Source organism: Triturus cristatus, chromosome 3_2 (genome assembly GCF_964204655.1).
Source record: "Triturus cristatus chromosome 3_2, aTriCri1.1, whole genome shotgun sequence".
Lineage (NCBI taxonomy): Eukaryota > Metazoa > Chordata > Amphibia > Caudata > Salamandridae > Triturus > Triturus cristatus.
In genome coordinates, this window is record NC_140584.1 from 840,947,646 (window position 1) to 840,972,411 (window position 24,766).

Sequence of the window (24,766 nt, forward strand, 5' to 3'; positions counted from 1 at the left end):
CTGTTGCAGCGCAGCGCTGATTGGTGGGCGGGCGGAAGGGAGCACCTCATTTGACACGCTGGAGCGGGCGCGTGCAGCGGGCGCGCCAAAGGTAAGCCCATCTGTGCCCATCCGAGTCCGACCGGGGCCCAAGGGCCAGTACCCCTGGTCAATCACGGATTTACTCAGTGGTTCAATTACAGACCCTACCCACAGGGAGCTACGCCCTAGGCGGAATTGTAGCAGACAAGCTGAGAGCCAAAAAAATCCTGAGAAACAATGGAGTGGGCAGACTTATGACCCCACATCCAGCACTCCACACTGCACCAGATAGCCCACCAGGTCTGAAAGTGACAGTCCTCAATACACGTTCCTTGCAAAAACACAACCTTGAAATCTTCTCACTCCTCCAGGACGGAGACATAGATATCCTGGCACTCACAGAAACCTGGTTGGGCGATAATTCGGTCCCAGATACCATTGCAGCCTTCCCAGGGGACTTTGACGCCCTTTGGCTTAACAGACAAGAAAAAATTACCATCTTCTGTAATACTCGTATAATGGCTACCAAGATAGTGGCAGAGAGCATTGAAAACGCAGATATATTAGGGGTCAAAATCTCACTTAAATCCTCCTGCCTCATACTCCTGGTTGCTTACCGTCCCCCGCGGTCAACACCTACATTTAACGATCTCTTCTCAGAGATTATTACTGACCTCTGCTCACGGTACCAACGACTCCTAGTGGTTGGCGATTTCAACTATCACTGGGATACGGTACCGAAAGAGCCGCTCATTAGCCAATTTGAGACAGCGATGAGTTCAATGGGGCTCCATTAATTGGTGGATGGCCCCAACCACAATAAAGGGCACATCCTGGACCTTATCTGGACCTCGCTACCACAAGCCAGTCTAATGGATATCAGCCCCTGTGCCTGGTCAGACCACTCGCTAATTAGCTGCTGGGTCCCGCTGGACAGCCAACTGTTGCAACCTCCCCCAGCGTGGAGAAGATTGCGAAGCTGGAACACAATTGAGGCAGACAACCTACTGAATACCCTACGTAGGCTCCCTCCGTCAATGTTTAAGGAAGGGAATCTCGACCAGGAGAGCGAAGCCCTCACTAAAACCTTACACAATGCCATAGATCAACTGGCACCGGAGCGGAGGGAAAGAGTTAGAGACAAGGGCAAGGGGGGCCCCTGGTTTAACGAGACGTTGAGGGAAAGGAAGCAAAGTCTCTGCAAAGCCGAGAGGCGATGGCGTAAATCATACAACCCAACGAAATTGACACTCTATAAAACCCTACTTACCTCATACAAAAAATCCATCACAACCAGAAAGGCTGAACAGTACAAGGCTCGAATTATAGAGGCACCCCACAAACAGAAGGAGACTTTCAGAATACCAAAAGAACTCAGTCAAAAGGCTGAGCTGAAATCGGCAGCCGCGCCCATAGACTGCAACGTGTTCCAGACCTTCTTTCTCCAGAAAGTCAGAGATATCCTCTCTGAGATTGATAATACCCCTATCAATCAGGGCCCTCTAGTCCAGAACCAGGCCCCTCCCCCCCCTTGCAAACAGCTGACCACCTTCCCTAATTTAGATTCTATGTCCCTGACACTACTGAGGAATCGTACCAAATCGGGCTTCCCTGCAGATCCCTGCCCCCCCGAAGATCTTCCAAATGGCCTTTCCAGGGCCATTTGTTCTATTGAACAAATCTTTGGAGTCTGGCTACTTACCTTCCAACCTAAAGGAGGCCAGAGTCACTCCCTTGTTAAAGAAACCTGGAGCAGACGCCGCTAATCTAAAAAATTATAGGCCCATCTCCCAGCTCCCCTTCTTGGCGAAAGTTGTCGAACAACATGTCCTCAAGACACTTTCATCTTTCTTAGAGGAACATGAGCTACTCCAAGCCCGACAGGCGGGTTTTAGAGCCCATCACAGCACTGAGCTAGTGATGCTGTCTGTACTTGATGAGCTCAGAATTATGGCTGACAATAAAAAACCGAGCAACCTGATTTTATTAGATCTATCAGCGGTGTTTGATACGGTCAACCATACACAGCTGCTGGCTCGAATCACTGACTTGGGCATTCGCAGGCAGGCACACCAGTGGCTAAAATCCTTCTTCTTAGGTCGGTCCCAGAGGATCCAGTTGGGTGAGCAGGTATCGGACAGGGGCACTCTCACTTGCGGCATTCCCCAGGGCTCTGCACTGTCTCGGCTCCTCTTCAATATATACCTACAGCCTCTGGTGGCGGCCTTAGCCCGTATGGATTGCCGAGTCTTTAACTACACGGACAACACTCAACTCGTCCTCCGGACTGATAATTCTGCCCATGCCCAAGATTTGGTGCAAAACATCCTCAGATTTACGTAAACTGGATGACGGCTAATTCACTAAAAATGAATCCCGACAAAACAGAAGTCCTTGTCATCCCCACGAAAAACAATCCCTGGAGTGACCGTTTCTGGCCCCAAGAGCTGGGTACCACCCCTACACCAGTACCCGTCGTGAAAAGCCTGGGCATAAATATCGACTCTGAGCTCTCTATGGCCAAACAGATCATCACTGTGGTCGGAACATGTACAGGTCTACTGAGACAGTTGCGGTAACTCGTCCCCCTCCTTTCAACTGCCTCACTACAGGTGATTGTGTCAGCAACAATTGTTTCTAGATTAGACTACGGCAATGCCTTATACATCGGCCTCCCCCAGAAACGTATTAATAAATTACAGGTGGTACAGAACGACGCAGCCAGATTGAATTTTAGGCTTCCCCGAAGGACTCATGCCACCCCTCTGCTGTGCAACCTGCACTGGCTCCCCATTAGGCAAAGAGCAAAATTTAAGGATCTCTGCATTGCCCATAAGGCTTTCTACGGCCAAGCCCCAGACTACATTAAAGAACGCCTGGGGAACTACTTACCAGGTTGCACACTGCGGTCATCCGAGGCCTGCCGACTGGCCCTTCCATGGTGCAATACCGCATCCAAAGGGGGCAGAGCATTCACCGTGCTATTCCCACAATTATGGAACCAATTGCCTGATCACCTTCGCAAGGACACGCACTCATCCCCTTCAGGAAACAGCTCAAAACGGTCCTGTTTAGGGAGGCCCTGGACACAGTTTAACTCCCTTGCCCTGAGATGTTATGCAACCGTTCTAACCTTTGGCCCTGTCTTAAAAGCGCTAAGAGACCTGTTGGTGATTACGCGCTATGCAAATCTCAAATAACATAACATAACAAAGCCAGTGAAGAACATGCAGGTGTTGCTTTATGCTAGATCTATGCTAGATCATTACTGATGACATCATCCACAGAATCACTGACTCACCCACTCACACCCCCATAGAACCTTTCATACACCCACTACCACACAACCATTCACAAACCCATTCACAGACCCATACCAGTACTTACACAGCCACTCACTGATTCATAGATCTACACACACATCTGCTCACTAACCCACACAGCCACTCAAACAACCACTCAGTCACTAATACAGCTACTGACATATCCACTCATACATCTATACAGCCACTCACACACTAAGTCTGTCACCCATAGAGCTACTCACACACCTGTTTACTCACCCATACAGTCAATCACACAGCCACTTAACTCACCCATACAGACACACACACACCAACTCACTTACTCAGACAGATACCAACACATACTCACTCACCTATACAGTCACTGACACAAGCACTCACTCACCCATACGGCCACTCTCACTTTCAGCCCCTCACCCATACAGTCACTCATATATCCCATCACTCACCTATACTGCCTTGTACTTACCCAGTTACTCACCCATATACCAACTGACACAACCACTTACGCACCCACACAGCCATACACACACTCACTTGCCCATACAGCCCCTCACACATGCACTCACTAACCCATACAGCCACTGACACTCATTCATACAGTCAGTTTCACACTCCCTCACCCACCCACACTGACACTCTGTTGCAGGGTTTCTGCACATATACATAACTATGCGCAGGAAACCAGGACCTCAGTGTATAGTGGTGTACCAACTACCCACCTTAGTGCTCTGAACCCCAATCCAATTAGCTATAGTGTTCCATTAGTTTACCGTACTAAAGCGAAGCGACCAATGATTAGACATCCTAGAACATGTCACTCCGACTCTCTCAGGAATCGCGGGAGCTGAAGAAGAAGAAGACCTCTGGGCTTTGTCAGGGGGACCCCATACCTCCAAGTCGAGATGCAAAGGTTTACATCTCCGGACAAGCACAGCTCTTCTCTCTGGAAAGGTTTTCTCCGAGTGCGTCTAACATGCATGCAAATATTAAAAGCACTCGATTTTCAGCCGTGCAGCTGTGTTTTCGTGTTATGTCTAAGTGCCGGGGACTGACCACAGCAGAGTAACAAGGGACATTGTTTTTCGACCTTGAACATCCTGTGCAGACGAAAACCACAGAGTACAGCCAGGAACGTGAAACGCAGACAGTTCTTATGTGAACACGCGCAAGCAGAGGTTTTGCGAAAACAAAGTCTTTTGGTAACGTGCGAAACAGCAGCAAAATGGCAGCCAAGTTTGTGCTAACCTATGCTAACTTAGCAATGTCCGCAGTGAATCCAGCAGTCTCACTACAACTCAGACAACCATACAGGTACTCAGACAACCTATCACTCAGCAATACAGCCACTGATGTACCCACTCACATACCCATACAGCCACTTAGACACCAACTGACTGATTTAACACTGATAAACTTTTTAAAATGCTCACAGTGACTGGTTGATGTCATTAGTAATGTCATTTGAGATGTCATCAGTGATGTCACTGACCATGTTATGAGTGATGTAATATGTGAGGTCATGCAGGTCATTGCGGGGGGGCGCAAGTTATAGATAGCTCAGCTAACTATAACTGCTGAATTTCACTGGTTTTGTACAAGTGAAACCTGAGCCTAACTATTACGTAGCTGTAACCTTTGATTTTTGGGTTGCTAATACCGTTGGTGTCGTATGGTTAATGTTCCCAAAACTGTCCAAAAAAGTCCTCTTCTCTGCTTAGCTACCTATGAAAAGTTTTGGAGTGTTCCATCAAGTGGGGTCTAGAAAAAGGGCAGTGGGATCCCAAATGCACTTACACAGTTTTGTCATCAATGATGTCGGTTCAGTTGTCATTAGTAATATATCAATGCTGTTACAGACCACGTCGTGAGTGTTGTAATTTTTTTTATGTAAAGTAAGATATAATTACAATTCCTAACTATAACATCACTTTAACCTTTGTTTTTTTCAATGAATTTCTAGTTTTTTGTTTAATGTAAAGTAATATTTTATTACCATATGTAAAACCAACCCCACGCCAAACACATCCTTTAGATATGCCGGTGTGGGGTTGGCGGCAGCGCCTGACCTTCCGCTCAGGCCCTGTGTCCATTGCCCCCCCCCACCCATGGGCAGCCAATCCCCACCACGCACAGCCATTGGCCTGCACGATGTGGGGTTAGCCGCAGGGCCTGGCCTCTGGTGGGGGGAGTTGGGGCTGGTGGGGAGTAACTCGCATTGCAGTAGTCTAGTCACCCCATGACAAGACATCCCTTCATATTAATCAGTCAACCAGTTTGCAGGTGTTGGAGATTTTTTCGGATCATTTAGAGTTGCATATTGAGACTTAACTACTGCAGAGGTTAGAGGGGCAAATGAGAAATTGCTGTTGAAGAAGATCTCCTGAGTCAATCAATCAATCAAACAGGATTTTGTATAATGCAGCTACTCTCCTGTGAGTGTCTCAAGGTGCTGAGGGGGGTGCTGCTGATCCGTCTGGGCATGGAGGTTCAGTCAAAGAGCCAGGTCTTGAGATCCTTCCTGAATTGGGTCAGCGACGGGGATTGCCTTAGGTGGAGGAGCAGAGTGTTCCAGGTCTTGGCGGTGAGGTAGGAGAAGGATCTTCCGCTGGTTCTGGTCTTGTGAATCCGTAACACGGTAGCCAGGGCAAGTTTGGTGGAGCAAAGTTGTCTGGCGGGTACGTGGAATGAGAGGCAGTGATTCAGATATTTACTTTACTTTTTGAGAGTCAGGGAAAGCCACTTGACTAATGGGCCAGTTAAAAAGAAGTCGGGCAGTGTCTACCCCTGCTAAAGTTAGGATATTAGTTTTGCCTCCATTTAGACACAGGAAGTGCTCCCCATCCATATGTTGGATGTGGTCTAAAGAGTTAGTGGCTGGCTCTTGGCCTGATTTTCTATGAGGATGTATATGGAGCTGGTACGAACTGAATTTAACAAAATAACCGAACAAAGAAGCCATGAAGGAAGATCCCAGTGACATTCAAGGGAAGAATTCGTCAATCAAATGCATACTATTACTAGCAAGGTATGATCACAGAGTCGAAAATGAATCCAAATCAGGGCCCTTCAGGATACATCTAACCAGTCTTTCAGTCTGGATAACAAATATTCCCTGGTCTACAATGTCATAGTTCACAGCAAAAGGAAAAATGAACAGTGCAGCCTGTTGGCATTCATCAGTATTGATTAAGAGCTCTTCTAAGGAAAGGCAGATTCCATCCTTCTCATGGGTCAGAATTCTGATTTGAAGGTCATGTAACAGCTCATATTGTTCCACATTCTATTGTAGTTTTGTAATTACTCTTTCAAGCGATTTTGGTGACATAGATTGGTAGATGGTCAGTCAAGGAGGTGCGGCTGTTGTGTTTTTTAAGAGAGCTGATTGTGTTTTTAAATTGGCCAGGGACTATGCCAGCTGTAAGAGAATAGTTTCCCATGCTGTTCATGTTGATTACAAGAGAAGAACTTGTTCGATGTTAAGCTGAAGGTGAAGGTTCTGACTGATAACGAACCAGTGGCTTCCTGGGGAATGGAAGATGGAGGAGGAGAAGCCTTGGGGTGATCACGCTTGTGTACAGGCACTCTTTTCACTTGATACACTCCATGAAAAAAATGCTCCAGTCCTGTGTCCTGTGACAGGGTATCCTATAGAAGGAGGGACCTGATATACTAAGCATTTTTTAAAGACGTAAATCCTGCAGTTTGCTTAATTATTGGCTTTGGACAGCAAGAATTGAAGTTGTAAAACACACAGGACAATTGTGAGTCGGTAAATAATGTCCTATACGATTTGTTAGGAGGAGGAGGCATGAACGGAACACCCACCTTCTTCTGCCAAACCACAATGGAATGTATCAATGTTTTGCAATTGCAGTCACAAACTCATCTGATATCTACTCCCTTAAGGGGATGGTATCACATTTGAAATGTGGAAGCGATCCCCTGGGGACAGCTTCCATCTTGTGAATGTGTGTGCTTAGTATCAAGGGCCCCAGATAGTTATCCAGGAGAGCAGTGCATGCTACTCGCGATATCATTTTTTGAATGGCAACTACTATTTTTTAAAGGAGCCCCTGTCCTTTTAAATGGACAGGGGGTGTTTTAGGGAATATCGGCATTCAGTGAATGCCAGTGCAAGGAGGGACGTCTACTGTCCTGTCCTTTCATTCGCCGTCATTCACAGTGACTCACAGAGGACTCCTTCTTCATAAATAAACAAACAGGAGGTTTTGAGAGGCCCTGGGAATGGGTATTTTACAGTGTGACTGAATCCTCCATCAGTTGCATCCCATAATATATGTGGACTTGAGTCTAGTCAGTGTGCAAAAACAAATGGCACCGGTGTGAGACACCTCGTTTGTATATCAGGCTTTAGGAGTACAGTACTTTTTAAACTGAGTAACTTGAACTTTCATGCCTAAATGGATTAAATATTATAGTACTTACTACACCCAATCATCCATTACAGCAGCTAGTATCTATTTATTTTACTCTCAATTCATGAATGTTTTAGGCGAAGGATTGAACAATGAGGCTCACAGAGGAAGACCGTATCACTTAAGGAAGTAATTCCTCTCAAGGGTAAGGATCCACAGAGAAGCAATGGTGGAGCAAAAAGCAAAGGTTGAGACTGCGTAGCACCTGTGATCACATAGGGACATGATTATACAGGGACATTTGGGGCGCAAGTTAGTCCTGGACTCCTTTTCTGCTCTTTGTGTTTTTTGTTTCTAACACATAGATGTTAGGGATTCACGTCTTTCCTCTCTTCCAATAGTTTGAAGTACCCCTGCGGTGGTACCCACCTGAATATTTTCGGGATCGAGCATACTATTTTCAGAGTGAGGTGTGGTCCTTCGGCATATTGCTTTGGGAGCTGGAAACACTAGGTAAGCAATCCTTATCAACAAGTAACATTTCAAGAGCACCTTAACAACCATCTGCAGAGGTATCCCTGCTCTTGCTCTACACACCATTTTATGTAGGTCGTACTGTGCCCCCATCTCTTTGATACCCTCTACAAAGTCATTCCTTCAACATACTCCTTTCCCGTCCCTTTTATATGCCACTTTCTGCCACTTTCCTGTCCCTTTTATTTACCCCTCATTCCTTTAATATATCCCTTCTTCACCCCTATAATGTATAACTCTGTCCTCGGGCTGGCTCCTCTACTGTACCTATCATATATCTCGCCATCCTTTTTGTAAACCCATTCTCTCCACCTTTTCACTTGACATTTCCTTCCACCCCTTTACTCCTCTAATGTATTTCTCCTCCCATTCCAGCTCCCTACCTCTTCAGTTTACACCGCCCTACCACCACACCACTTCAATGAGTACTGCACTCTATTTACCTCCTTGTACTCAAAGTACACATAAGTCCAGTACTCAGCTGCTTCATCATCCCACTCACAATTCTCTCCCATCCCCATCTCTCCAACATACCCCTCCAACCACCTGTCCACCTATAATAGACTCTGTAGACTTAGCATGGTGAAATGAAACTTTACATTAGACTACTCATGTCATCCCCATTGCGAAAGGAGTCACTGAGATGTCTGTTGAATGCCGAATTTACTTATTACTGGAGTATGTTGGTATGGTTTCTCCTTTGTTTGTTTCCATCACCCAGACTCTGCCATTACTCTACTGTGTTATCAGCAAAGATGGTACCTACTTGATTACCCTCTTTGCTGGTCAAAATGCATTTGGTGGGTGCATTATCTCTGGCATATCTTCATCTTCTGATTCTTATTTCATGTATACCAAGTGTGTCCAGATTAAACAAAACATACCGTTGGGCTTTCCTACGTAGGTATTGTCTATATAAGAGAACTTCTCTGAGTACAAACTCTTAAAGCAATTTTCAGTGAACTTCTGTAAATAATGTAATGTTTGGATATGATCTCGGTACAAATATATTTGTCTGTCACTACTTACATTACAAGCACTGTAACATTATCTTGTTTCATCCTTTACTTAGTGTACCAACTTAGTGATAAACATCTCTAATAAAACATTGAGCATTGCACAAACATCACTGCTCAATAAGGGACTCGCGTTCTGCCCCAACAAGGACATTAACACACCCAACCTCCGTATCGATCTCTACAAATTTTGTCGAAAAATCAAACTTAAAAAATACTTTGAAGAACAGACACCTAACTCAAGAAAATCAACAACTATAAGTCAGGATACTTCACCCTTAAACCAGAATGACATACCCACCTTAAGAGCATTAGCATCCCAGGAGGATGGGGTAGAAATAATAATTGGGCGAAATCAACGTTCCTCAGAAACTAATAAGGAACTTTGTCAAAGAATGGGGATTGATACTAATAAAGGTGGCAGCAGTGGTTTAAGAACACAATCAACCTTCTCCCCACAACTCCCACCAGGTAATAAGATCAACTTATTTCATGAGATCATGGTGGAGGAAATTAACAAAATGGCAAAAAAACACTTTTGGAAAAAATAACAAAAAGAAGAATAGAAACAATAAGAAATCATGGAATTTAACACCTGGTTAATACAAAGCTCTAAAAGAACTGCGAGATGACCCAAAAATTATAATCATAGCCTCTGACAAAGGTGGAAACATCGTGGTCCAAAATCTTAATGATTATATAACTGAAGCAAACAGACAATTGGGCAATAAGGATCATTACGAAAAACTTGTGGTAAACCCAATAGAAATCTGGACCAAAGAATACCACCAAATGTTACATGCATGGAAAGACAAAAACCTTATTGATTTTGAGGAATATATGTACTTGAAAACAGACCACCCCATCATTGCAACAATCTACTTTCTTCCAAAAGTTCATAAGTCAATTGTGAATCCACCAGGTAGACCGATAGTCAGCTCCATTGGCTCCTTATTGGAGTCAACATCTCATTTCATCGACATCTTCCTGATGAATTATGTGACATCCCTTCCATTGTATCTGAGAGATACGATGGACTTCCTTAATAAAATCAAGGAAATTCTAATGGGAAGATGGTCATATGATGGCCACAATTGATGTTTCATCACTCTACACTCTAAAATTGTCATTGCGTCTTTATCTCAAGGCAAGATCCACGAATGTCTAAAAGCAGCTCAGGTCTCACCCATTCTAAAAAAAACCCTGATGCAGACAGATCTGATCTCAACAACTTCCGCCCCATCTCCAACATCCCTACTCTGGCTAAGCTCTTAGAAAAATGCGTCCAATCGCAACTTTGCTCGCACATCGAGATGTTCAATCTCCTGGATCAATACTAATCTGGCTTTAGGAGTGGTCACAGTACGGAATCAACTCTCATTCACATGATTGATGATATCTTAAACATGCTAGACCATAATGAATCCTGCCTCCTTATCCTCCTCGATCTCTCTTCTGCATTCGACACGGTTAACCATGACAACCTTTTATCTATTCTGGAACACAGAATGGGCCTCTCTGGCCTCGTAATGGAATGGTTCTCTTGCTTCCTTCACAATAGATGTACCATACCTTATCCCTTCCTTCTCCAGTTTATATGGGGGTCCCACAAGGTTGTGCCCTTTCTTCTATACGATTTATTATTTTCCTGGAACCATTAGCGAATTTTCTATCATCCATGAACATTCTTTTTCATATGTATGCGGATGACACACACCTTTATCTGAAAATCAACTCTTCTGAAGATTTCATCTCACTCAACTCCTCCTTGACGACTATCCAAAACTGGTTAACTGAAAACCATTTCTTGCTGAACACCACCAAAATAGAATTCCTTCTCATTTCCCCTCCTAAGCACACCCTCAAGATCGACCTCTGGATGAAACACCTCACTACCTTCAGCTGCTCCCCGGTTATCATTGACTCAGCAAAATCTCTTGGAATCACCCTTGACTCACACTTGAACATGAAGTAAAATATTAATATGATGTGCAAGGGTGCGGATCACCAAATAAGGATTCTTAGAAACCTAAAACCATTCCTTCCCCAAGAGGACTTCAAGCAGTTAGTACAAGTACTTGTCCTACCAAGGCTAGACTATGAAAGTACAACGCCTCTGGCCTCCCTAAATATACCTTAGCACCACTTAGGGCTTCACTGAATGCCGCGGCTAGACTGATCACTGACACAAAAAGAAATTATCACATTTTCCCTGCCTTCTTAAGATCTTTAAAGTGGTTACCCTACGAAGCAAGAATACACTAGAAGATTGCTTGTTTGACTCACAAAGCCCTCCACTTCAAAACACCTGGATACCTGGCTCAAAAACTGGAAATATCAGGTGGTGTTGGACCTTCCAGAAGTGCAAACTTATTGGTACTCAAACCGCAGGCTTTTCGCAAAAAGAAAACGAGACTCAGAGCCATCTCAGGCACGGCACCTAAGATCTGGAACTCTCTACCACCGGAGATTTGCAGAATCCCTTACACGGCGGCGTTCAAACAAAAGCAAAAGCAGAAGCAAAAACAATCCTAATGAACAAGTTCCTGTCTTAATTGAGTATGGCTCGTCTGTTGTCGAAATTTCCCTTTTGGTTGTTTTCCTAACAATTGTATTTTCTGTGACTCTTGGCCTTACCTATTAAGTAACGTTTTGCCATGCTGTATTAAGGTATGTTCTGCTAGCATTTATGTACAATGTTATTAGCTCATCGTGTTAGCCCTCTTACCTCAATGTTCCCTTACTTTGTCCCCCATCCCACTACTGTGAAGGGCTCTGATACCCTCCGGGGTCTTGTTCGTGCTATACAAAACTTTTTAAATAAATAAAGTACCTAAACAGTAGTGAGTCAGTCTGGACTTTGCCAGCTCCTCTGGTATCAGACTTCTTCCATGGCTTTGGGGTTTCTACCTGAAGTGAGTCAGCCTGGACTATGCCAACTCCCCTGGTATCTTGCTTCATCCATGGCTTTGGGGTTCCTACCTGAAGTGAGTCAGTCTGTACTATGCTAACTCCTCTGGTATCTTTCTTCATTGTTTGCTTTGGGTGCCTACCTGATGTAAGTCAGTCTGGACTTTCCGGGCTCTTCTGGTATCTTGCTTCATCCATGGCTATGGCTGCTCACCTGAAGCGAGTCTGTCTGGACAATGGCTGCTGCTCTGGTATCTTTCTTCATCCTTTGCTTTGGCTGCCTACCCGAAGTGAGTCAGCCTGGCCGATGGCTGCTCCTATGGTATTTTGCTTCCTCTGTGGCTTTGGCTACCTACCTGAAGAGAGCCAGCCTCGACTATGCCAGCTTCTGCAGTATCTTGCTTGATCCATTGATCACACTCCTGAGGCGGAAGCCGGGAGAGCGCGCAGTGCATTGCTTTTTCTTTTAAAATTTAAAAACTGTCACTGAATAACGTGTGCTAGCTTTTAGAAAACTCACCACAGCACCCTGCAACTGCTAAACAATCGAGCACTTTACCCAGCTCACGTAGCGGACTCTAACGCTGCCAGCTGACTCCTAAATTGCTCCACTCCTCGGACGCTCGAGCGCGAGGACTCAGGCCACGCCCACTTGTTTGGCCACGCCCCCCGAGACGACTACTTAAACGCTGAATAAAAGCGCCAGGTAGCCATTGATCACACTCCTGAGGCGGAAGCCGGGAGAGCGCGCAGCGCATTGCTTTTTCTTTTAAAATTTAAAAACTGTCACTGAATAACGTGTGCTAGCTTTTAGAAAACTCACCACAGCACCCTGCAACTGCTAAACAATCGAGCACTTTACCCAGCTCACGTAGCGGACTCTAACGCTGCCAGCTGACTCCTAAATTGCTCCACTCCTCGGACGCTCACAGCGCGAGGACTCAGGCCACGCCCACTTGTTTGGCCACACCCCCCTCTCCCCTCCCTCAATCAACCTCCATAAAATGTGCCTATGGCGGAAGCGCAGCGGACGAGCGCAGCGGGAGCGCCGTTTGCGCGCCGAAGGCGCGCCTAAGGCAAGCCCGTCTGCGCCCGTCCGCGCCAGACCGAGCCTAGAGCCCACACCCCTGGCCGGTTCTGATGCGCCCCGAATCAAATACTCACAAGAAACTCTGTACCAACTCAGAGATCCGTTAAACACTAGATGTAACGGACTTATTACCCCGGAACAGGAGCTTCTTAGATGCCCTATCTGCGCCTACAGGGCTACGCCCTTATCCCACTCCGAACCTGCCTGCCTGGAGATGGCCCTGCTGAATTGCAGGTCACTCCCTAAACACCACATTGAAATTAACCTACTATTAACAGAGTCAAACTTGGACGTTCTGTTTTTAACAGAAACTTGGCTGTCCGAGAGCTCCGACCCGGACATCATCCAAGCACTACCTCCTGGGTACCTCATTAAAACCCTCAATAGACCGACAGGAACGGGAGGGGGCATCGCGATTATCTATCGTGACAACCTGGCATGTCTATTCAAAGCCCCATTCTCGACAGTGAAAATGTCCTCTTTTCTTTACACCTGCCACCTTCTACTACACTAACTGGGGTGTTAATCTACCGTCCGCCAGGACAGGTAGGGAGTTTCATAAACTCACTCATTGATGCCATCTCCTCCCTGGCGTGCGGGACGCCAAACTTTACAATCCTCGGGGACTTAAATCTCCACTTCGATGATCAAGGCAATAAACTTGCCACAGACTTAAAAACTGATCTAAATTCCCTGAATCTACAACTACTCAGTAATGATCCCACCCACATGAAAGGACACCTATTGGATCCCATCTTCTCTAACCTCTCCAAACTCTCTGTTCAAACTCCTCTCCCTCTCCCCTGGTCTGACCACTTCTTGGTTCCTCTCAAATTCCAACTTCCAGGGAAGATCTCGGATACTCCTCGCCCCCGGGCCCCGTCACGCCCATGGAAAAAACTAGACACTAGCCTATGGGAACGCTCTCTGTCCTCCACTCTACCCACAATCGACCCCGACCCCTCCAAAGCCGAAATTCAATTACATAATTGGATTAGCGACTCTCTCAATACAGTCCTGCCACTCAAAGCCCTCCCTCCCAACAGGAAATCCTCCAAACTACCGTGGTTCACTGAGGAACTACGTGAATTAAGACGGAAAGGCAAAAGGCTTGAACGCCAATGGAGAAAGCACTGGAACACAGAAGACAGAAGTGGATACAAAGCCCACATTAGGCTCTACAAAAATGCATTAAAAGCGGCACAGCGCCTACTTTGAGGATCAAATAGCAGCCGCGACCAACTCCGCAAAAGAGACCTATCGGATAGTCAAACTCCTCTCCAAAATACAGGAACCCCCTCCACCGCCAGACCTGGATGGCACAAAATGCAACCAGATGGCCGAATTCTTTTCGAAAAAAATCGAAAAAATCCTCAACTCCCTCCCGGCGGCGCCAACTGCACTAAGAGGCCCTTACCACCCGGCCTCCCAAGACACCCCGAGGTTGCTCTCCTTTCCCCAAATCACCACCGAAACGTTTCTCAACGTCCTGCACAAAGTCAAAAGCGGCGCCCCGTCAGATCCAGCTCCGATCAGTAAATTGAAGCAAGTTGCTTCCACTATAGCCCCTCCTCTCACCAACCTGATCAACGCCTCTTTCGAACATGGCACAGTCCCAGCAAACTGGAAAAAAGCCACTGTGAAGGCTCTCATAAAAAAACCGCATCTTGACCCCACAGACCCTTCAAACTTTAGACCGATCTCACTGCTACCGGCGATGAGCAAAATCGCCGAGAGAGTAGCGAATCAACACCTTTCTGAGTTCCTAGAGACCAACCATCTCCTCCGCCAAACCCAGACAGGTTTCAGACCAGGACAAGGGACGGATACCGCATTGTTAGCCGTGGTCGAAGAAGCTAGGGGCATACTAGACATAGGAGGATCAGTGGCAGTGATCCTCCTCGACCTGAGTGCCGCCTTCGACACGGTGGACCACGCAACCCTTGTTCACCGTCTTGAACTGATAGGAGTGGCGGATTCCGCTTTAGCCTGGATCTCATCCTTCCTTGAAGACAGGTCTTTTCAAGTGACAGATGGGCACTCCATCTCCAAGGCTCAGGCACTCAAGTGTGGGGTGCCCCAGGGGTCCTCCCTGAACCACACACTTTTTAACGTGTACACGAGGATGTTGTCAAACCTTTTGGGATTAAATCAATAATGTACGCCGATGACACTCAGCTCGTCGTTTCCCTCAACCAATCAGACAACGCCCTCACCAATTTATTTAGTTGTCTGGAAAAAGTGCACCAATGGATGTGCGAGTCCCGGTTGAAACTGAACGGGGAAAAATCAGAAATACTCCTCCTAGGAAACCCAAATAAAATCCCCACACCTCTTCCCTGGCCACCATGCATGGGATCTCCACCATCCCCAAAATCCGAAGTAAAAAGCCTAGGGATATGGCTGGACCAGGATCTCAGTTTTAAAACACAAGCGAGGAAAACTGCGGGAACGTGCTTCGGCCTTATGAAGATGGCACGAAAGATCCTCCATCTACTCCCCCCTCAATCCAGGAAGCTCTTGATGCAGGGGCTGGTGAACTCCAGATTGGACTATGGGAATGTCCTATATCTGGGGGCCCCAGTCTCTGTAGTCCACAGACTTCAATGCGCACAAAATGCGGCGGCAAGAATACTCACAGGAACCGCAGCAAGGAACTCGGCCAAGCCAGCCCTCAGAAGTCTGCACTGGCTGCCAGTCAAGGAACGGGTCAACTTCAAGACCCTGTGCATTGCCCATAGAATACTGCACAATGAAGGCCCTCCCATCCTCAGGCCTCTTGTGTCCCATCAACAATCAAGCAGACAACTTAGATCCAACTCCCTCTCCCTGGCAAAAGTCACCAGAATTAGGAAGGCCAGAACAGGTGGTCGCCTGTTTTCGTACAATGCCCCCAGACTATGGAATGCCCTCCCACTCTCCCTGAGGCAGGAACAAAACCACCTCAGATTTAGGAAAAGACTGAAGACCCTACTCTTCCCCTGAGCACTCCCCCACATGACTTCCCACCCTACAGGACTGTGTTCACTAGCGCCGGGATGCCTAAGGGTAGCTGTGCGCTCTACAAAACCCAAAATCAAATCAAATCAATCCTTTGCTTTGGCTCCATACCTGAGGCGAGTCACTCTGGACCCTACAGGCTCCTGGTATGCCTATTTTCCATCAATAATGACTCCTTCTTTCTCCTCTGTGTTCATGGTGGTCCTAGTGTGCATGAGTCACATGCTCAATTGGCTGCTTAGCTGTTCCCTCTTTGCTCAGAAGCTTCTGTTCACTTTTTGTTTGACTGAAAATTCGTTTTGAAGAGGGTGACTCTGGTTCTAACTGGGGAGTCATCCTCTTTTAGAGGTTAATAGAAAGAGACTGAAAGAGGCCTCATCTTGACACAAGGAAACTCTGTCACAAGTCCCAGAAGATTACCTGATGTGTAGTCTCTCTCTGGCAAAAAAACATTCATGGCTTAACTTGGCCAGGAAACCTCTCTCTGTTAGTAGAACGTATGTTGCAAGTCTTTACAACGGTTTATATTTTCTGTTTGGACAGGCTGCTCCCCGTATCCTGAACTAGAGTCCCCTGAAGAGGTTGTGTTCTTTATTTGCGCCGGGCAGAAGATGAGAAAACCCAATGGATGCAGAGAGGATATGTAAGAGGCCGACTTTTCAGTGAGGTGGTAGGGATGCAGTGTGGCAGTGGGTTGGGTGCAAGTGGTTCCTTGTCATTGTTCTATTGGTTGGGCTGCAGTGGTTAGTGGCTGGAAAGTAGTGAGGCAGTGTGGTGTTGATTGTGTTGTAGCGCGCCAAGTGGTAAGATGAATCTGTAGAGGGTTTTATGCACAATGTGGCAGTTGTTGAGTTAGCTAAGTCAGCAATTTGGCTTCAAAGTGCTAATAATTGGACTGCTCTACAATGGTGATTGAACTGCAGGCGAGTTGTGGTCCGGTTTCAGTCTCTCAGTAATTGCGGAATGTCAGAAGGGGACTGGTTGGCAGTGTGGCTGGGGGTGGCCTGCTGTGTGGTAATGGCCGGGCTGCAAGGTGCCAGTGGTTGAGGTGCTGTAATGTTACTAACCTACCTTATCTTTCCCCTGCACAGTTTCAAGATCATGGAGCAGTGCTGGGCAGACAGGCCTTGCGAACGGCCCACATTTGGTGCCATTGCCAAATCTCTGGAGGGTATGGTGGGTGAGGATGCGGTAAGCAATGCCACTTATGTCCTCTTCTATATTTTACACAACAGCGGCCCCTAATCTAAAATTAGCAAAAACAAATGAAAGTAGAATAGCAGTCAATGCTTATTTCCTGAATAATTAGAGAACAACAGTCAATACTGAACAGTGTGAGAGGTGAAGAAACGTGCTCACAAAGGATGCAAAATTGGTGCATCACACACAGTGAGAAACAACTTTAACAAGATAACAATAGTAATAAGGTTTGTGAGTTACAAAAGTCGATGGGCTTTCGATTCCATAGGAATAAAGGATCATCAGGAGTTAGAATATACTTGGCCCGAGCAAGGGTAACATAGTGTAATTAAGTATCAATTATTCTGGCTCACCAAGCAAAGTAAACAGCTCAGATTCGGAGGATGGAAGGGAAACGATCGGCCGGAGGCGGTAAAAAACTGAATTAGGAGCACAGAAGGAATCCAGTGAATTGCCAGTAAGGAGGTGGATAGGTGCCAAAAAATGACATCAATTGAAGAGTGCACCACGCCAGCAGCCTGCAGGGTCCATCAGGGGGTGGTCTCGACTTGTGAGCTGCTGCTAGGCTACGATTGGCGTGGGACCCTTGAGCCAGTCTCTCCCACCCGACTGACCCTGCAGGATGCTGGCATGGCATTCTCTTCCAAGTGATGTCATTTTCCACCTCACACCCTGTTGAGTATTGACTGTTGTTCTCTAATTATTCAGTAAATAAGCATTGACTGCTATTCTACTTCATTTGTTTTTACTAATTTCAGAGTTGGAGCCACTGTTGTGTCAAATATACATTTGTAAACCAAGGTCCCCGGGGATGCCGGGGTTCACCATTGTTCTTGGTTCCACTTCTGTCCAGCGGCACCAGCCAGCTCAGTGGTTATCTCCAAATATACAGCACTAACAGAGTCACATGTTTCTCTTCCACTTGTCTTCAGGATTACCTCCAGCTGGAGAAGTATGTGGATTGGAACCGGAGGCAGAGCCTGCTACAAAGCCCTGTTCCAGCAAAGCGAAGACCTAACAAGTGCGTGACATGGGACATGCAGAATCCGGAGGAGGTCGAGGTTGGTATCGTGGAAAGTGGGGGCTTGGCACACGCTCACCCAGGCCACTGTGGCCCTGTTAACTGAGCACTGAGGACCCTCTCTTGGACAGATCAGCAACAAGGAGTCACTTCTGCTATATACTGTCCAGATCTGCTGAGCAGCTCTGCAGAGCCCAATTGAAACTGAACTCTGGATGAGCTAGAGGGACAGTAGCTGGGTTGTGTGGTTGGCTTTGCAGTAAGCCTTTTGCTCGGTCAGCCAAAATATGATTGCCTGTTTTGTAGTGCTACACTTCAGTCCACTACAAATCCATCTTCGCTGTGAAATGGCTGCCACTGAAGCTAAATGGCGTGTGTAGGTATGAATATCATGGGACTAGGGAAAACATGTTGTGGAATATTCATCTCGAACTTCCCTCCACTCTCCTGAAATAAAGACGAAAAGGCCACGATCTGAACAGGTTGGACCAGTAACTAATTCCATTTTTATTACAACGTTGTAAACGTTCTCTCTTGCAACAAGGGCATCATCAAATACTCTTCGGCTAACACACCACTTAAAACGAACTCAAGAGGGCAAAAGGATGTGAACTAGCAATGAACAAAAAGCCACACACAGTAATACATGTCTGCAGTGGATAGGTTTCCTTCTAAACCGCACCGAGAGAACCGTATTCCCCATGCACCCAATAATTTATCACAGCATCCGCTTTGGTGAAGGGACGTCTCACTTTAGACGGCATTTATACAGCAATGAACACCTAATCTGAATGTGTGCTGTGAATGCCCAGAAACAGCTTCTAAAATACAAATGGACTAAAACGACAGAACATGACTTCTTGATATCACATACCACCAAAACTAGTATAACTGAATATGGTTAAAAAAAATACAGCAAATGCTCAACAGAGAAAAATATTGAAAGACAATCACACAGCCACCTGTAATTGCAGACAAGCAGCCACTACACTGGTACAGGTGCTACGCGGAGACATGCTCCCGTATCGGTGGGATCAAGTACGAAGTGGAGTAAAGGTCTGCAAGGGAAAAGGAAGCCAGGCGTGCCTATGCATATTCACATGATCCAACAAACAATTACTTCAGAACCCATTCACACATATTCAAAGGTCATCAAAATGAAAAGCAACCAATAATGTACAACTCAGTATGCAAAAAATGCCCGCAAGGACAATATGTGAGAAAAACCAGGCAGGGATTGCTTACAAGGATAACTTTACACCAACACATCCATTTCGGGCACTGAATGTTGCCCAACAGTGCTCATTTGGAAGGCTGACTGCTGACTCCTTTTTATTAATGAAATGTTTTTCAAAACTATGCATAAATGACATCCATAGAAACTGAGGAATTTGAATTTATTAAACTCTGATATCGAGGACCAAAATCCTAATGCAGGCATTATAAGAAGTCACGTCAGGAAACTGATTTCTATGCTACTATGACATTTTAATTTGGAACAGAGCTATGTTATGTACAATGTGAGGATATGATATTGTGCTAATATTTATATATTGAAAGTTTCTAAATAATCCTATGAATAGGTACCTAAATTGTGACATAAGTTTCTAATTTATACGGTGTCTCCTCCCTTACTGTTTGTTTTTTACCTTGGACATACTGGTCGGAATTGCAATGCTCTGTGTGTTTCTGTCAAAATTCCACATATAGTGTGTGCCTCCAGAAACCCAAAGCCTGGCATTCCTTATTGCACTAACAGATGCTCCAGTGCCACGAGGGAGCAGTGGTTTCTCTCAAATCTTCATGTTCCAACATGTTAGATCGGAAGAAGGGACTTACGTGGCCGAGAAACAAAAGTACATTTTGTACTCATGCTTTCAATCAAATAAAGTGTTTTACTAAATGTAACAAACTTGTTTCTGTTTTGGACTAAGTAAAATATGTTGCAAATGATGTAAACTTGACCCAGGTTTAAAACCACTGTCAGGGCACAAGTAGGGGGTACACACCGGTGGACGTGGTCCACCGGCTATACACACACCGGTGGACGTGGTCCACCCGCTATTTTCACAGGGTGGACGCCGTCCACCCTGCCAAGAAGTTGGGACCCACTGAAAATTATGATGAATTCGTCCTGGTGTAATGTGCAAACAAAATACACATAGAGGATAGTGGAGAGTCTTAGGGAACGCTTTTATAGACCAGTGCGGATATAGTCCCCAACTCTAACATAAAAACACCAACAAATCCGCGGGTCTGTTATGCCTACTCAAGGAATGGAAAAAGAGATGCACAAGTATAGACCTCAACTATGTTCTGGGGAAATCTTTTTAAAAGGACAGAATCCCATTGCTCACCGAAGTGACATGCTTCATCACCTGGGATCTCCTCTTGGTTGCAAATCCTAGTGTAGTCAAGGGCTACAACCCCCTCACTGTGAGGGAGGAGCTCAGGGATGTTTTTTTCAAGTGATGTCAGTATAATGGATCACTAGAATCCTTCAGAAGTGAAGACGCGAGAGTGATGGGCGCAGTGCATATGTGTTAAAGTGAAGTGAAAATAAAATGGTCTACCAGGAGAAAAAAGTTTTATTCTCTGTTGTCCAGATTAAAAACAGTGAAAATTCAGTTTGTTAAAAAAAATTACTGCATATGTCCAGAAACAGGGTCTACATGTTTCAGCCATATTGATTCAGATGGAATTGCGGCTTTCTTCAGGACTTAGGTGGGTATGATGCTACTGCGCAATTGTGAATGTAGAGTGAACAAACAAACAATGACATATAAGGTTTAAGGCAAATACAACCTTAGGTCTTGTTTCTCCCGAAATTACAGAGTGAAGTTAACACTTGTGAAAGAAAACATACATAAAAGAGGTTCAATACTTGTGCTATGTATTATATCCAATACGTGAATACGTATAGAGTGGAACTTGTAGCGAGCACCAGGGAATTTCACCGTTCAAACCTGTACTGTTGCTTTCAAGTTTGAACACCCATTTCTGCTCTTTCATAAACAGAAATTTTTGTATGTCTGTAATATGTGCTGGAATGAATGGTTGTTCTAGAACAGTCCAATTAAGATCATCAGCGTCATGTTTGAAGTCAAGGAAATGTTTTGTGCGTCTAGTTGCTTGTTTCTTACATCTAATTGTGCTCTTGTGCTCCATGATCCTCAATTTCACCTTCCTTGTGGTCATTCCCACATATCGGAACCGGCAGGGATAAGTGATCAGATATATTAGTTTTTCACTATTACAGTTAGAGTACTTTTTTAATACCCACGGTCTTTCTGTGTCGATATCTATTGTTGTAGTGTAATTAGTTTGGGGGATTACGGCACTAGTTCCACATGGATAATGTCCCTTTACTGCTGGCAGATTCCATAATGTTTCTTGGGTAGGGGCAGGATGGATTCTGGGTCTTGTGTGTACTAATTGTCGCGAAGGTTGGAGCTCCTCTTGAAAGAGAACATTCTGCGATTGGCTCAATACCTGCGACCAGAACCTCAAATTCACATACAGTTTTGATCACCAGAAAACCACATTCCTGGATTTGGACATCGAAGCTGAGAATGGTTATCTCAAGAGCAAAACGCACTTCAAACCCGCGGCGCGCAACTCACTCTTACATTTTTCCAGCTTCCACCCCAGGTCCCTACGGGAGAAACTCCCTTACGGCCAGTACCTTCGGCTGCGAAGAAACTGCAGCAATGTGGCAGACTTCAAAGACCAAGCAAAGGACTTGAGCAACAAACTACTAGACCGTCGGTACCCTAAACACATCACTGAGAGAGCCAGAAAACGAGCCCGCAACCAAAGTCGCGAAGGGCTCATTGAGAAGCAACAACGCGAAGCCACTCCAACACCACTGTCATGTGTCACGACCTACAACACAGTTTCCAACAAGGTCTCACACATCATAAAAAAAATTGGCAAATCCTTAAGACAGGGAGCCTCAATTGGGAACCCCCCTCCTTTCCCATAAGAAAGCCAAATCCATAAAAGATGCTCTTGTATCAACACGACCGGTCCACCAGCAGAAGCCAGGGAACACCGTCCTGAATGCTTGGGGGCTCCCCAGAGTCACAGGCCACTTCGCATGTGGCAACTGCAGTGTATGCCACCTGACTGAAACCACCAAGAATCTGAACCTAGAACCAGGCAAGATATGGGAACTACGACATCACACTAATTGCAACACGGCACATGTAATATCCCGGATTGTGTGCCCTTGCAATCTCACCTACAATGGGATTACAAACAGGAAGGTGAAAACTAGAATCTGCGAGCATCGGAGCACCATAAGATGCAAGAAAAACACCACAAAAATGACCAACCACTTCCTCGTAGCAGGGCATACGACCAACGACATGCGCTGGGTTATCATAGAGGCTTTGGACCCTAACATGCCCAATATACAACACCAACTACTACAGAAAGAGCAGAGATGGATCTATTGCTTATCCAGCCACAAGTCAGGCCTCAATGACAATATTCCGTGGAATAGCCTCAATAGATCATAACAACCACCCTGATACACCTCTGTAGATCACATTCAGGCCCACTAGCCAGGGACTATGAGATTAATCTCTTCACAGACAACATAAGGATCTGGAATTCACTTTTTCGCGCTATTTTGCACGACGCCCTCTGACCTGCAGTGCTCACTTGCACCCATAGGCAGCCCCCCAACGATCACCATGGTCTACTCAACTCCACAGGGGCACTGAGACGCAGCCCAGTTGTCTACTCTAAGACTAACGTGACTATCCTTCATAATCTCCTTTTCAACACCCAAACCGACCAAATACATTTGAGGTTCATCACATCCCTGGGAACAACCATGACGTGCTCCCCACATCACTACTCTGGGGTTAACACATTGCACTCCCGAAAAAAACACCACTCCAAAATGGCCGCCGAAATGGACGCCCTCAGTTGAGCACCCAGTCTATTCTTTGGACAGACTAGCACGCATGCATGAGCATGCGCGCTAGTCTATTGCCAAGTCATGCCCCAGTCAACCATGCAGCCCTGCATGTACCGGGGCTTGACTGATCACTTAAAAAGCTGCTTCCCTCGTGGTACCCAGCACCAGCCGGGACTACGGGGGACGATACAGGTTTGCAGCGGGACACTCACCGAGACCAAGTAAGGCAATGCGCGCTCCAATACTGCCAGCCTTTTTCGAGCCTACCCAGACCTTCATGCTCACTATGGCGCTTTTCAATTGCAGATTGGGACGTCGGAGAGAACCCCTCCCCACGAACCTCGATATTCTGCCACATACCTTTAAATAGTGTAACTATGACTTAACCAATGTGCATGTTTCTAACTGTTTAACCAGTCTATAATCGATCGTGAATACACAATGTCACATGATTGTATAGTGTTGTTCTTGGCACTAATCACCGCCTAGCACAGTGCGCCGTGGACCACTCGGCACAGCCTCTTAGTGGCCCCCACACACCACTACGTGCCACAGCAAGCACATCCTACGGGCTCCACAGGGCGTCACCACCACCCTGTTGTAGCCACTGGCCTGCTCGTGATCGCGCCATCATTCCACACCACGCGCACGCTCCCACAAGCCTATGCTCATGTATAGATAAGCTCCGCATGTCGCTGCAATCAAAAGCACGTACAGCCTACGGGCTCCACAGGGCATCAGTACCACTCTTGTTGTAGCCACTGGCTCGTGATCGCTCAATTATTTCACGTCGCGCGCTCGCTCCCACTAGCCTATGCTCATGTGTAGATTAGCACAGCATGCTTGAATTTTTCCGCATGACGCTGCAAGCATGGGCATCACAATCACTGTAATAGTCATCTAGACAATGGCTGCAGCACATTCTTATTGCCATAAGATTGCATTTAATGTTGCGAGAAAATATATGTCTTGTCATGTTTTTTCCTTCCCAACAGGTTATTTTTTAAAGTGTCAGTGAGTACGCCGACACTTATACCATACACCTTAGTGCGTGTATAGGTACCGCACAGGTTTTCATGGGGCATCCCTCAACTTTGCCACTCACCAATCACTCACTGGTCCTGACGAAAGCCCTTTCACTTTTTAAATGGGCTGAAACATGTAGACCGCCGCACATAGTCAACTAACGGTAATAATTCCTGGATAGTTGCACTACACATATTACTTTTAAACATATCCTGAGCCGCCAATATTAAAATTTGAGGCGAGGATTCTCAGAGATATTTTTAACTTCAGTAATACACCTCACATCACATATTTGCACAACACCAGCTCTGCTGTAATCAGGTGTCGTAGCACA

General features: G+C 45.9%; 1 protein-coding gene across 2 annotated transcripts in view; it reads left to right on the top strand.

The window, feature by feature from the left end:
- The window catches only part of LOC146858268 (fibroblast growth factor receptor homolog 2-like), a 177,789-nt gene extending 157,401 nt beyond the window's left edge, over window positions 1-20,388 (top strand). For both annotated transcript variants that reach the window (XM_085649093.1, XM_085649094.1), the window contains exons 9-12: window positions 8,107-8,218; window positions 16,799-16,898; window positions 17,347-17,446; window positions 18,388-20,388. In XM_085649093.1, coding sequence (XP_085505219.1) covers window positions 8,107-8,218; window positions 16,799-16,898; window positions 17,347-17,446; window positions 18,388-18,582 — 507 coding nt within the window. In that variant the 3' untranslated portion in view covers window positions 18,583-20,388. The remainder of the gene's footprint in view (window positions 1-8,106; window positions 8,219-16,798; window positions 16,899-17,346; window positions 17,447-18,387) is intronic.
- The last annotated feature ends 4,378 nt before the right edge of the window (window positions 20,389-24,766 follow it).